This window comes from Hyperolius riggenbachi, chromosome 12, assembly GCF_040937935.1.
Source record: "Hyperolius riggenbachi isolate aHypRig1 chromosome 12, aHypRig1.pri, whole genome shotgun sequence".
NCBI classification, from domain to species: Eukaryota; Metazoa; Chordata; class Amphibia; order Anura; family Hyperoliidae; genus Hyperolius; species Hyperolius riggenbachi.
Genome location: NC_090657.1, coordinates 9,163,909 through 9,178,085, shown reverse-complemented (window position 1 = coordinate 9,178,085; position 14,177 = coordinate 9,163,909). Strand labels below are relative to the sequence as shown.

Genomic DNA, 14,177 nt, shown 5'->3' with positions numbered 1-14,177 from the left:
TGTACAAATCGGACAGTACAGATTCTCTTTAACCCGTAAAAACCAAAATCCAGACCATTGTAAATATACCATATGACAGCCAGTCTTCCCTCACTTAGTATGATCGACTCTCTCCTCCCACAATGGATGGTGTGCTCTTATGTACCTGGTTACCTCTCTATTTGTGGGCTTCTCACCGGCTCTCTGGTCCTCCCTACCCCACTCTGCCCTATGTGTCCTCCTCCTACAATGGATGGTCCCCCCTCTGCACACGAGTTCATCCACCTCCATGTGATCTCCTCTGCTCCTGTTCAGCTGCAACTGACCCTCAGTGTAAACACTGTAAACACTGGGAGACATCTCGAGCTCACTCTAACCTGAATTATCGCAAATTCTTTCTGTTTTAGGAAAGCAAACTTTTGTTTGACCCTCAGTGTGCCACTTTCTTTTGGATCTCCCCCTCCCCCCCCAAATGTCCTCCACTCATCCCCTTGTTACCTCTGCTCCTGGCACATTCATGGCTGTGCCCCTCCCCTCCATCTGCTCCCCTCTGCCACTAGTTCCTTATTATTATTTTTATTTATATAGCGCCAACATCTTCCGTAGCGCTGTACATAGTACAAACAAATAATGAGGAACAAATATACATAAGAAATACCAGACACTGTACAGTCATGACATTGAATAGAATGAATATAGATACATACATACATAGTTGATACATGTGCATATGTTAAAATTACAGCAGTATGAGAAACACAAGGAGGAGGTCCCTGCCCTTGTGAGCTTACAATCTAGAGGGTAGTAGGGAGGAAACACAGGTTAGTGGGTGAGCCAGTGTGCTCACAGAATCCCTACATTGCAACAGAACGTGTTTGTAGTCTCAGCCCAGCGAAGTCACCTGAGGGATCATGTCCTGATCCCTGCTGTTTTATCCACACAAAGCCAGACATGCATACAACAACAGAACTGTCTGACAAATTTATTACCGCCTTCGTGGCGCAATATTTACTGATGTCTAGGTTTACCAGAGCAGGGGCAAACCCAGGATTTTCAAAGGGGGGGGGGGGGGGGGATTCCTAAAAGGTCTCCTCAGCTATGCACAATGCAATATAATAATATGGTAGGACATCATGATGAGTACACATTTCCCGTCCAACAGGATCTGACATTTCCTAAATGTGTGGTTTGCTCGCGGGCGACAATGGGAGCGGTCAGGAGCAGTTTGGATACAGATAATAATGAGGACGGCCGGCACTGGTAATGAAGGCGAAAGTGAATAATTCACACAGCAGGGCATAGGGCTGTGCTCACACCTGACTGTTAAGTTCCCCAGAGCTGCTCCATGCTCAGTACACACACTGCTTGCTCCATGCTCTGTACACACGCTGCTGCTCCATGCTCTGTACACACGCTGCTGCTCCATGCTCTGTACACACTCTGCTGCTCCATGCTCTGTACATACGCTGCTGCTTCATGCTCCGCACACACACCGCTGCTCCATGCTCCGTACACACCGCTGCTCCATGCTCCGTACACACACCGCTGCTCCATGCTCTGTACACACACTGCTGCTCCATGCTCTGTACACACACTGCTGCTCCATGCTCTGTACACACACTGCCGCTCCATGCTCTGTACACACACTGCCGCTACATGCTCTGTACACACACTGCCGCTCCATGCTCTGTACACACACTGCTGCTCCATGCTCTTTGCACACACTGCTGCTCCATGCTCTGTACACATACTACTGCTCCATGCTCTTTACACACACCGCTGCTCCATGCTCTTTACACACACCGCTGCTCCATGCTCTGTACACACGCCACTGCTCCATGCTCTGTACACACGCCACTGCTCCATGCTCTGTACACACACTGCTGCTACATGCTCTGTACACACTCTGCTGCTCCATGCTCTGTACACACGCTGCTGCTCCATGCTCTGTACACACGCTGCTGCTCCATACTCTGTACACACGCTGCTGCTCCATGCTCTGTACACACGCTGCTGCTTTATGCTCTGTATATACGCTGCTGCTCCGTGCTCTGTACACACTGCTGCTCCATGCTCTGTACACACACTGCTGCTCCATACTCTGTACACACGCTGCTGCTCCATGCTCTGTACACATGCTGCTCCATGCTCTGTACACACGCTGCTGCTCCATGCTCTGTACACACGCTGCTGCTCCGTGCTCTGGGCACACCCTGCTGCTCTGTACACATGCTGCTGCTCTATACTCTGTACACGCTGCTGCTCCATGCTCTGGACACACCCTGCTGCTCAGTGCTCTGTACACACGCTGCTGCTCCATGCTTTGTACACGCGCTGCTGCTCCGTGCTCTGAACACATGCTGCTGCTCCATCCAAAGTCAACTGTAGCAGGGAAAGAAAGGGGGCAGTGATGTGAGCTGCAGAGCACCTGCAGATATTCTGGTGTCACAACCTGTGCCTCTCCTCAGACACTGCATCGGCCCTGGTCTGAGGGGGGATTCTGGGCAGCTGTAATCCCCCCTGCGTTTGCCTATGCAGAGCACAACTGAATGTTACATATGCCAAGGATTTAAACTGTAATAAAACTAAATCAACCACCCCCCAAAAAAACCAAATGTGAATTGGAATACAGACTGTAAACAATAATGAACTATTATACTAGCGTAGGAGAGCATTGCAGTAATAAACAAGGCGTTTTAGTACCACCAATAGTGCTGAGCTGACAAGTACCGTACATACTCTAGTATAAGCTGAGGGATGTGGTCCTGATCCCTGTCATGTGACATCCATCTAGCATGTGTACGGGCCTTTATGCCTAATACACACGGTACGATTTTCCATGCGATAGATGGATCCTATTGCTAAAATCCGTCATGTCCGCTATTGCTCCCGATCGTTTCCGCGGTCGATTTCTCATAGCAGTGAATGGAAAAAGATAAGAAAAACAAATGAAGATAAGAGAATCAAGCGCAGAATCATGCGGAAAAAACGATTGGGGCAGAAAATCGCACGGAAAATCATACCATGTGTACCCAGCATTAGGCTCATCGGATAATATTCGAGCCTCACAGATAACCTGACATACGTGCTTGCTGTTTTATCCACACAAAGCCAGACATGCATACAACAACGGAACTGTCTGACAAATGTATTACCGCCTTAAGGTGCGTACACATGCACTACAGAAGCCAACGACGGGTCCGTCAGGCCCTCCCGCTGGGCGGTCGTTCAGCAGACAGTAGCACGTGTGCACGCGCTGTCGGCAGACTGATAAGGCTGTTCCTGAATGATCCGCTGAACCTCATCAGTCTGCCGACAGCGCATACACATGCACTACTGTCTGCTGAAAGTCCGCCCAGCGGGAGGGTCTGACCTCTGACAGACCCGTCGTTGGCTTCTGTAGTGCGTGTGTACGCACCTTTAGTGGGGCAATATTTACTGATGTCTAGGTTTACCAGAGTACAACTGAATGTTGCATATGCCTAGGACTTAAACTGTAAAAAACAAAACCAACCCCCCCCCCCCCCCCCCCCAAAAAAAAAAAAAAAAGTGAATTGGAATAGCGACTGTAGACAATAATTAACTATTATACTAGTGTAGGAGAACATTGCAATAATAAACTAGGCACTTTAGTTCCAGCAATAGTGCTGAGCTGACAAGTGCCGTACACACTCTAGTATAAGCTGAGTTCTGGGGCCCCAAAAAAGTGGCCTAAAAGTGGGGTCCTTTGCTTATACTCAATTATCTGTGACCTCCCCCCTCCCCCGCTAGAGCAGTATACTCTGATATCATCTGGGTCCCCCATGATTGTCCCCCATCGCAGTGGTATGTTCAGTGTTTCCCCCGAGTGTGTCCCTTAGCAGAGCGGTACGTGCAACATTCCCCCCTGAACGCAGTATGTTAGCATGCGATATATGTGCGTACCCCTCCCACCGCGTACCCCCCAGCATAAGCAGAGCTTTAGCCGCTTACATTACTACAGTATGTTCTCCATGGACTCGAAACGCTGCCTGCGTAGTAAGACATGGTCAGAGAATTCCTCCCTTTCTCTTTTATATCTTTGCAGAAGATGTTTGGCAAACAAATCATGCTCTTTGTGAAAAATCCACACCTGCACCAATAAGACATGCATGTATATTTTTTTTAGAAATCAATGTCTATGTAACATATATCTTCAGCTGAAGATGCTGGGGTCAGACTCCCGGGTTAGGGTTCAGAGGGCCTCAGTAGGCGTGGCATTTCCTACCCCCGGCTTATACTCGGCTCAATAATTTTTTTATTTTTCAACGTTTTTTTAAAGGTAAATGTTGGAGGGGCCGGCTTATACTTGAGTATATACGGTATAGTAAAATGGCGGCCACTTATGATCCTATTTTATTGTCCAATCTTACCAAATCTGAGCAGCAGAAGGGTACATTTGAGTAAATATAATGAATGGATACTTAAGGCAGTCCCTTATATCACGTAAGATTGGACAAAAAAGATTGGATTATCACTGGCTACCATTGGGGATGTAACCTTTTTTTTTTTACAAACCGATAACTGAACTAGAACATAGAAGTTTGTCCGTTACATGGCTGCCAATTGCCTACAGCGCACCCCCACCCTTTTCAAATAACGACCGCCACCCCAATTTTTTAAGAAATATACAGAGCTAGTATAACTGGAGAAATATCATACAGAGCTAGTGATGGTATAACATACAGAAAGGGGACCAACACCCCAGTATTGCCACATCAGGGATTCTATCGATAACATGGCAATCTGAGGTTGTGGATCCCATTTGGCACAGGTAATGTTAAACTGCATAACAATTTTTGAATAACAAAAGTCAGCAATATCCTACCACCTCCATCAACAGTAACTCAATCTCAGGCTTCAGAAATTGCATTACCGGGAATTCCTAAACCACTGAAGCTCTTTCATTGTAACTCGACACTCATCAGTTCCATACAGATTATGGATTATTTGGATGTAATGTAAGTGTGTAAAGCATATCATTATCACTTCCTAGAACAAGCCTATTTATTCACACTGCTCCACCCAGTGTAATATTGTGTAGGGACCTTGTGCTACCAAAACAGTTCACACCAATGCACTCCACAAACCCTCTGAAGGTGTCCTGTGGTATCTGGCACCAGGACATAAGCAGCAGATCCTGTAAGGGTCAATTTAGACTATAATAGACCGCCAACCATTGTGGGCAGTGTGATTAAAGCGCTAAAAAAACTTTGGTGGTCCAGTAAGGTCTTCATAACATATGTTAAGCTGAAGCGTACACTTGATATAAGGCAACACATTTGCTGTCCATCAAAACTGTGCAGGTCAGGAACGTCCATTGGAGGTAGTGTAATGGACAAACCTAGGTCAAGTAAAAACTAACTTGGTGAATGTCCCATAGGAAAGCATGGGTCACTCTACATGTCCATTGGTACCCAAAAATGGTCTGGCAGAGGATCCATTATGAAGTGACCCTCGAAGTCCTGTGAGTTGTGGGGTGGGGCCTACATGTATCATACTTGCTTTTCCAAGCACATCCCAGAGATATTCAACTGCACTGAAGTTTGTCAAAGGGAATGAAGGCTCCTTTCACACTATGGCGTTGCGGTACTCTACCCCACAGCAGTTGCTTTTAATGTTAATGAGGCAGGCCTTGGTACCCATGGTGCCCCAGGAAGTGCTTCTGGTGACGCAGACTCTGCAGCCCATTGGCAAGCAGTACCGCTCACTACACGACTGTATTGGAGTTGATAGCACCGGAAAAATTTTTAAAGATTGTGCAGTGCAGATGCACATACTGGCAAAGTCGTGTGATGCACCACCTGTCTGGACAGGCGCAAATGACATCTGACATCACTTGCGTACATGTTGGGTGGGAGCAAACAGATTTCCCTGTCGGCGTATCTGCAGCAGGGACAAATCTGCATGCAATGGTGCGATGCGCTGCATTAGGCCCTGTTTACACTTAATCAGTTGGTATGCGTTAGTGAGCGTTGGTACACTATTTTTCCATAGCAGTGCATTGGGAAGAAGATTTCAGTTAAAACGCGTTAAGTGTAAAAGAGGCCATAGGAAAACATGGGCATTACTTTGAAAATCAGTTTTCTTTCAGTTATAACTGAGAGCAACTGATTAAAGAGAACCTGTACTGAGTAAAAATATTTAAAATAAACACATGAGGTAACTTCAAATGAACATTACATAGTGACCTCGCCGCCAGTTCCTCTCAGAAGCTCACCATTTTCTTCTGACAATTATCCCTTCCAGTTCTGACAATATTTTGTCAGATCTGAAATATATCAGTTGCTGTCAGTAAAATATCAGTTGCTGTCAGTTATAGCTGAGTGGACAACTGATGTGCCCGGTAATGTCCATGTTTCCCTATGGCTCAAGTGGGCGATGTTACAGTTTAACTGTGTGCTGACCAGAAAGCTGTTATGGGTAATGGCCATTTTCAAAATGGAGGACGGAAAATCCCCCTTGATCACAGTGAACAAACAGGACGCGGGACAGGAGAAAGACACTGAGGAGTAGACTACATGGAAGGTAAGTATGACTTGTGTATGCTTATTTTGACTTTTAATTTTCAGTTCAGGTTTTCTTTAAGTGTAAAAGGACCCTTAGGCTCTTTTTACGCCCACAAATTGTGTGAAACTAGCTTTAGAGGCCAAATAAATGAGATCATCAAGCTGAGCCACCTCCTTCCAGTTCTGATAATCCTGTCCGCTGTGGGCATATTCAGAAGTGGACAGGTCAGCAAGGGCGCTTTGATTTGCAGCTACACAGCTCCATAGACAGCAAACTGTGATGACACCTTTCACTTTTATTAATACCTCACACACATCAGTGAACTTTGGGCAACCATGACCCTGCCACCGGTTCACCATGTTTTCATTTTCATAGAGTAGAAAGTGGGGAAAGGGTAGAAGATCTTATCTTCATGACTTATCCACGACCAAAAAGTGGAAGAAAAAAGAAAAACTCTCCAAAATAGGACAAAGAAAGTAACAAACTATTGACATGGGTTGTAACTATTGTTCATCCTAAAAATCAGGTCTGGGTACCCGGAGTCGGAGATTTTGAAGTTGAATAGGTAATGAGCGCTCCTATGCTAGATTGCACCAGGTCAGGACCTTTCAGTGGCTTTCCACTACTGAGGTACGGTAAGTATGAGGGTCATCCAGAAACAGCCCTTTTCATTTAATCAATTAAAGAGAACCCGAGGTGTGTTTGAAGAATGTTATCTGCATACAGAGGCTGGATCTGCCCATACAGCCCAGCCTCTGATGCTATCCTAAACCCCCCTAAGGTCCCCCTGCACTCTGCAATCCCTCATAAATCACAGCCGTGCTGTGAGGCTGTGTTTACATCTGTAATGTCAGTCTCAGCTGCTCCCCCGCCTCCTGCATAGCTCCGGTCCCTGCCCCCGTCCCTTCCCTCCAATCAGCAGGGAGGGAAGGGATGCAGGCGGGGACTGGAGTTCTGCAGGAGGCGGGGAGAGCAGCAGACTGACACTATAGAGATAAACACAGCCAGCTCCGACAAGCTGTTTGTCAGCAGCGTGGCTGTGATTTATGAGGAATTGCAGAGTGCAGGGGGACCTTAGTGGGGTTTGGGATAGCAACAGAGGCTGGGCTGTATAGGCAGATCCAGCCTCTGTATGCAGATAACATTCTTCAAACCCACCTCGGGTTCTCTTTAAGGAAACAGTTAATGTTATACACCCTATACCTTCTGATTATTTCTCCACATAATCACCTCTTTTATTTAAGCATTTATCATATCTTTTTTTACAAGGTTTTCAATCCCTTGTGTACTAGAATCCCACTCCTCAGTTTAGAGGCATTGGAGATGTAGGTAGGGTCATGTTAATGCTGCTGTACAAACAGTTACCGCCATCCTGCAGTCACTTGGCAAGTCGTGCAGAGAGAGAAGAGATTCACCTGACGCAGATGCAAGTTAAATTACACGGATACATTACCTTACGTGGCGGACAAAGGTAATTGGCTGTTATATTGTGGATGAACCTTCTATGTAGTTTTTTTTCTTTACACACTTCAAGTGTACTGTAAACATTACTCCAGAAAAAGACATTTTAAAGGGAAATTGAGGTGAGAGGTATATTCACGCTGCCATATTTATTTCCTTTTAAGGAATACCAGTTGCCTGGCGTCCTGTGTCTCTAATACTTTTAACCATAGACCCTGAACAAGCATATGCAGATCAGGTACTCTGACTCAGCTGACTCTAGTTTTACTGAATTAGCCATATGCTTGTTCCAGGGTTTTGACTCAGACACTACTTATGCCAGAAGATCATCAGGGGAGCCAGGCAACTGGCATTGTTTACAAGGTAACAAATATGGCAGCCTCCATATTCCTCTCAACTCCGGTTCCCTTTAAGGCCCGCTTCCCATTGTGTTTATGAGCCAAAAGGATGCGGTGAGCGGATCCGGTCTTCGCTTCACCGGATCCGGATGGCTCAGTCCGTGGCCCGGTTCACAGTGAAAACGGATCTGAGCAATGATTGTTCGGATCAGTTTTCACTCCGCAAATACATACTTAATCTTCCGTAGCAGCCGGCGGTAGCGGCTTCCTCTTCTTCCGTTGTGACTACACAGCGCGTCATGTGACTAGTCACAAGACGCGTCATGTAGTCACATGATGCGGAAGATGACGGAAGCCTCTACCGCCGGCTACTACTGAAGATTAGGTATATATGAACCCTCCCTCACCCACCTGCCCGGCTGCTTCACCCTCCCCTCACCCTCCCATCGCTAGATTTGCGTCGGCCCATGCCCCCATCCCCCGTGGAACGGTCCGTTTCTTCACTAGTGTGAAGAAACCTTCCGTTACCAATTGCCCCACTGCTGCTGCATGTTTTGTCCGAATCCGTTCCGCTGAGCAGAACGATCCGGAAAATTAGGGCCTGCAGCAATTTTTAGGTCCGGGGACTGGAACGTACGGAACGTATCCGTACCAGCGGACGCATGTGAATGGATCCATAGGTTAACACTGGATCCATTCACATCCGTTCCGTTTGTACAGTATACGTTCCGGTTATGTTCCGGAAAAAAACACTAACGTAAACCGGGTCTAAGTCAGAAGAGTAGATACAAATGTCTAAATTAACATTAGTCAAGATCCTTTACAGAAGAAGGGTTAAGCTAATTAGGTTTATAAGCAATTCATGTTTAATTGCTGTTGTGACTGTTAACATTTCCAATACAGTGCACAGTGTGAACGTGTGAGTGTGTGTGTGTACAGTACAGACCAAAAGTTTGGACACACCTTCTCATTCAAAGAGTTTTCTTTCTTTTCATGACTATGAACATTGTAGATCCACACTGAAGGCATCCAAACTATGAATTAACACATGTGGAAGTATAGTACATAACCAAATAGTGTGAAACAACTGAAAATATTCTGTCATATTCTAGGTTCTTCAAAGTAGCCACCTTTTGCTTTGATGACTGCTTTGAACACTCTTGGCATTCTATGGTGAGCTACAAGAGGTAGTCACCTGAAATGGTTTTCCCCTCACAGGTGTGCCCTGTCAGGTTTAATAAGTGGGATTTCTTGCCTTATAAATGGGGTTGGGACCATCAGTTGCATTGTGGAGAAGTCAGGTGGATACACAGCTGATAGTCCTACTGAATAGACTGTTAGAATTTGTATTATGGCAAGAAAAAAGCAGCTAATTAAAGAAAAACGAGTGGCCATCATTACTTTAACAAATGAAGGTCAGTCAGTCTGAAAAATTGGGAAAACTTTGAAAGTGTCCCCAAGTGCAGTCTCAAAAACCATCAAACGCTACAAAGAAACTGGCTCACATGCGGACCACCCCAGGAAAGGAAGACCAAGAGTCACCTCTGCTGCAGAGGATAAGTTCATCCGAATCACCAGCCTCAGAAATCGCAGGTTAACAGCAGCTCCGATTAGAGACCAAGTCAATGCCACACAGGCCTCAATTCACGGAGCTTTATCAAACACGTTATCAAACGTTTGATAATTTTCCTCAAACAAACAAATAATTGTAGTGCAAACCTATTTTGCACTACAATTATCTGTTTGTTAGTGGCTCTTAGCCATACCAGGGAGTTTTTTGATGCATTATAATTGTGTTATTTATTGAATATAAGACCAATAGGAAGCAGTGCCAATTATAATTGACACGCACCAGAGGAGTAGTTTTTAATTGTTTTTAAGATTTGTCTGTTTATTAATAAAGGATTCATGATTTTCACATTGAGATCAGAGTTGTTCTTTAGATAATGTTTATGGTGGCCTAGATGGGTCTTTTCTTTTCTTTTTGGTACATGTATGTGTGGTTATCAAAATGGTATCTCCAAAACAAAGAGTGAGCGCAGCCAAGTTGGATCAGTGCAGGGAATTCTGGGATTAAGCATTGGTGGTTGTGGGAGGAACCTGTGTCTGGACAGATCAGTGGGACCTGCAGTGGTGAGATCTGTGGCTGTAAGCACAGAGAATGGAGTCACATGACCTCTGAAGATGAGAACCGCAATTCATTTATATCATGGAGTTGAGAATTAATTTCATATTTGACCCATTGGAAACAGTATCTAAGTATCTATATTGCTCACTGTATAAAAACAGGGCGCTTAAAATAATAATAATAAGAAACAAATAGCCATTACACAAATAAAGTTCTCAGATACCAAACTATTAGAGTAAAGATGTACAGAGCACTTACCAGTTCAGGATTAGTGTCATTTCTGACCTGGGTGTCCAGCTGATATCTGGGCGTCTCAGATCCTGAGGTCCGCCCAACCAACCTGCTGGGGTAAGTGATCCGGGGGAGTTCCAGGGTCTGGCGCCATTGGCTGATGTTTTTAGGCTGAGCAGTATCAGTGGGGGATGCAGAATTCTCCAGAGGACACCCTGGTAAAGACAGGACACGGAAATACTGTAAGAATGGAAACTTGCTGTGTTTGTGGCATCATACATTCATAGAATACATAAAGGTTTGCTTAAAGGACATCCGAGGTGAAAATAAACTATGAGCTAAACCATTGTATCTATCCTCCTCCTCTTAAAAATGACTTTAGCTATTCAACAGTTTTATTCAAGATTTGAATCTACTTTTTAAGGTTTTACTGTGTCATGGCCTCTTCTCAATGACACATTCATTGAAGTATGCCGGAGCTTAACATCTATGAATTGAGACTTTGTATCTCTTTCCTGCGCTCAAAAGCCATTTTCTGCCAGGAAAGTGTTTTATGGCTGGAATTCCTTATTAGTGAGGGTGAGGGCCACTTACATACCTGATATTTAACTCTTTCAGGCAGAGAAAGAAAAAAAAGGAACACAGCATAGTTATTTGTGTGCTAGGCACATGTCTATCTCATCATGTCACATGTCACCTCAGATGTCCTTTAAAGTGACACTGAAGAGGAAAAAAAAAAAAGCTTATGATATGACCATATGTTTAGTACAGATAATAGAACATTAGTAGCAAAGAAAAGAGTCTTTTTTTATATATATATATATAACATTGCATCATTCTGTCATATTTGCCGTTTACAAATTACACTCTGCATTTTATACTATGAAACAGAGCAGAGCTAATGACCCTTTGCACTTTCCTGCAGTAAAACCTCATCTGAAGCGGTGTTTCACTGTTTCTTTGATGTGTAAGTGCTTCAGAAAACAGCACTGTAGCTGACCCAAGTTGTGAAGAACGCAGAGAAGTTCTTTTGCATAGATAATAACTGAAGTTTCTTAACTCTTCCAGTACTGGAAACAATGAGAGACTCTTCTTTTCTACTAATGTTGTATTTCTTAGCTGTACTACACACACAATGTCATAAGCAAGACATTTTGAAATAGGATGATACCATTTATTGGCTAACTTAGAATAGAATTTATAGAACTTAGAACATCATTATTATATCATAAGTTTATGTTCACTTCAGACTCCCTTTAAAGCAGAATTCTGAGCAACTCAATCACTAATTACACCCCTTGAAGGGTAGTTTATCAACGTTTCTTCCTGCCTTGCAGAGCTAGAGTGTTTGTGTAGATTCCTAAAATCACACGTCCAATTCTGATTGGCCAATTCTACCACTTGCAGTAGAAGAAGAACCAAGATTTAAAACATTATGAACATATTGTGTAGGTAGCAAGGATGGAACAGATGCACCAATAACTGTTACAAAAACGTTTAAAATAGGAGGTAGAGGTGGACTTCCCTCCCCAGTAAGTAGACACCGAATTGGTGTGAGACCTTCCCTTATAGCTTGAGCACAAGCCAAATACAAATACCAAACTCACAGAAATATCATCTATTGCAAGACCAATTTTCCTGCGAGTCACCCAATGTTGTATACATGATACACTCATGACGTCACGCACATGTGCAGAAAGTGCCCGGCAACAGGCGCGCGATCAAGGACGCGTGCCGCCGGCCTAGCGCAGCCGTACTACTAAGGGTCATAGCGACCCGGAAGTAGTACAGGGTGAGGTGTTCGCCGACATCTCTATTTGTTACAGCTGATACAAATCCTGCAATAAATATGCACTGTTTCTACTTCCTGATTCGTGGAAGTGGACATATTGCTAACATCCTGTACTTTCAAGTGAGGTTATCTGCCACCTCTGCCATGGCAGTCAGGTGACACGGGAGAGATCAAATTACTACTTGTGATTAGACACAGATGAAGGGGGAATTAAACAGGCTAAACTGGCTAAATACATACAGGGTGCATTGCTGTAGGTTTTCCTTCTGTCCTGTGCAAGATTGCAGGTTCACTTTAAAAAATATTATCTTCTCTTCCCCTCCTTCTTCCCTCCCCCGATACAATTCACTTTTAAATAACGAACACTGATTATCTTGCGAACGGACCTGCCAGGATGAACCATTACATGGACGATTAGCAATGTATTTTCCTATCTTTGTACCTCTTTTTTTCCACTGATATTTTGCTGAACTATTGTTGCTTGTTAGTTACAGGCAATGGCGGTCAAGCGTGTGTATGAGGCATTAGCGCCAGTCAGCCAGTGGGGCAGAGAGGGGGAGGAGGCCGCACAATGTACAACTTACTCCCGCGTCTAAAGCCTGGTACACACTTTCAATTCTGATTGGCCAATCACTGACCAATTTTACCACCTCCGAGTAGCATGAGGGTTGACCTACACAATCTGCTTATAGTATTTAACGTCTGTTGATCCTCATACTACATGGAGATGGTAAAATTGGTCAGTGGTTGGTCTATAATAAAGGAAAATGTGTACCAGGCCTTATTCTATGAACAGTTGATCGTCGGTTTACTTTAACAGGCCAATTTGTAAAGCTACAATAAACCAAGCAGTGGGATACAGCCATGTTATTTATAAAACGGTGTGACACAAAATTGCAGTGGGCAAAGTACTGATAAAGGAAGCCATAGAAAAGGACTACTAAATGGCTTCAAGCAATAGGTCAGCAATAATGAGGCAACAGCCAATGGTAATGCAGCAGTAACTGATGGGAAGAATCATTGGGTGATGTAATATCCCGCTGGTCTGGATGGGTATGGTCACCTCCAGGATGGCAATATCAATACTCACACTTCAGGCGGCAATAACACTGATTGACGCTTCATAAATCGTTCCTGTATCTTTAAAGAAATTTGATAAAACAATTGGAAATGGAATACTGCACTAAATATTTATGCTGCCGTGTTACTCTGCATGCGTGCACACAGTGTTGCTTAACCACTTCACCCCAAAGCGGTTTTTACCCAACGGACAAGAGCGATTTTCACCTTTCAGTGCTCCTCCCTTTCATTTAACAATAGGTTAATCACTACTAATCACAATGACATGATCTATATCTTGTTTTTTTCACCACCAAATGGGCTTTTAGGGTTGGTATTTGTTTTCAGTAATCACTTTATTTTCTCTGCATTTTAAAGGGAAAAACAAGTAAAAAATACACTATTTCTCCAATTTCATCCCCCATAGTTTTAGGCTACTTTCCCGCTAAGACGTTGCGTTAGGTGCTACGTTAAGGTCGCATAACGTTCACCTAACGCAACGCATAGTGGGATTGTAGTTGGACATTACATTGAGCCGCGTTAAGCGGCTCTTCATGCGTCCTGTGATGCGTACTCTTGGACGCATGCGGAATCACGTGGTCCCGCCAGCCAATCACCGCACAGAGCGGCGCTCCAGGAAGTAAACACTGCATGTCACACC

At 44.4% G+C, this 14,177-nt stretch overlaps 1 protein-coding gene across 3 annotated transcripts in view; it reads right to left on the bottom strand.

Moving 5' to 3' along the window:
- ADAM11 (ADAM metallopeptidase domain 11) overlaps positions 1–14,177 on the bottom strand; it is a 180,472-nt gene that overhangs the window by 117,541 nt on the left and 48,754 nt on the right. For all 3 annotated transcript variants that reach the window (XR_011025410.1, XR_011025411.1, XM_068264201.1), the window contains one exon: positions 10,693–10,880. Coding sequence is in view for 1 of the 3 variants with exons in the window: in XM_068264201.1 (XP_068120302.1) it covers positions 10,693–10,880 (188 nt within the window). In the remaining 2 variants the exon portion in view is untranslated. The remainder of the gene's footprint in view (positions 1–10,692; positions 10,881–14,177) is intronic.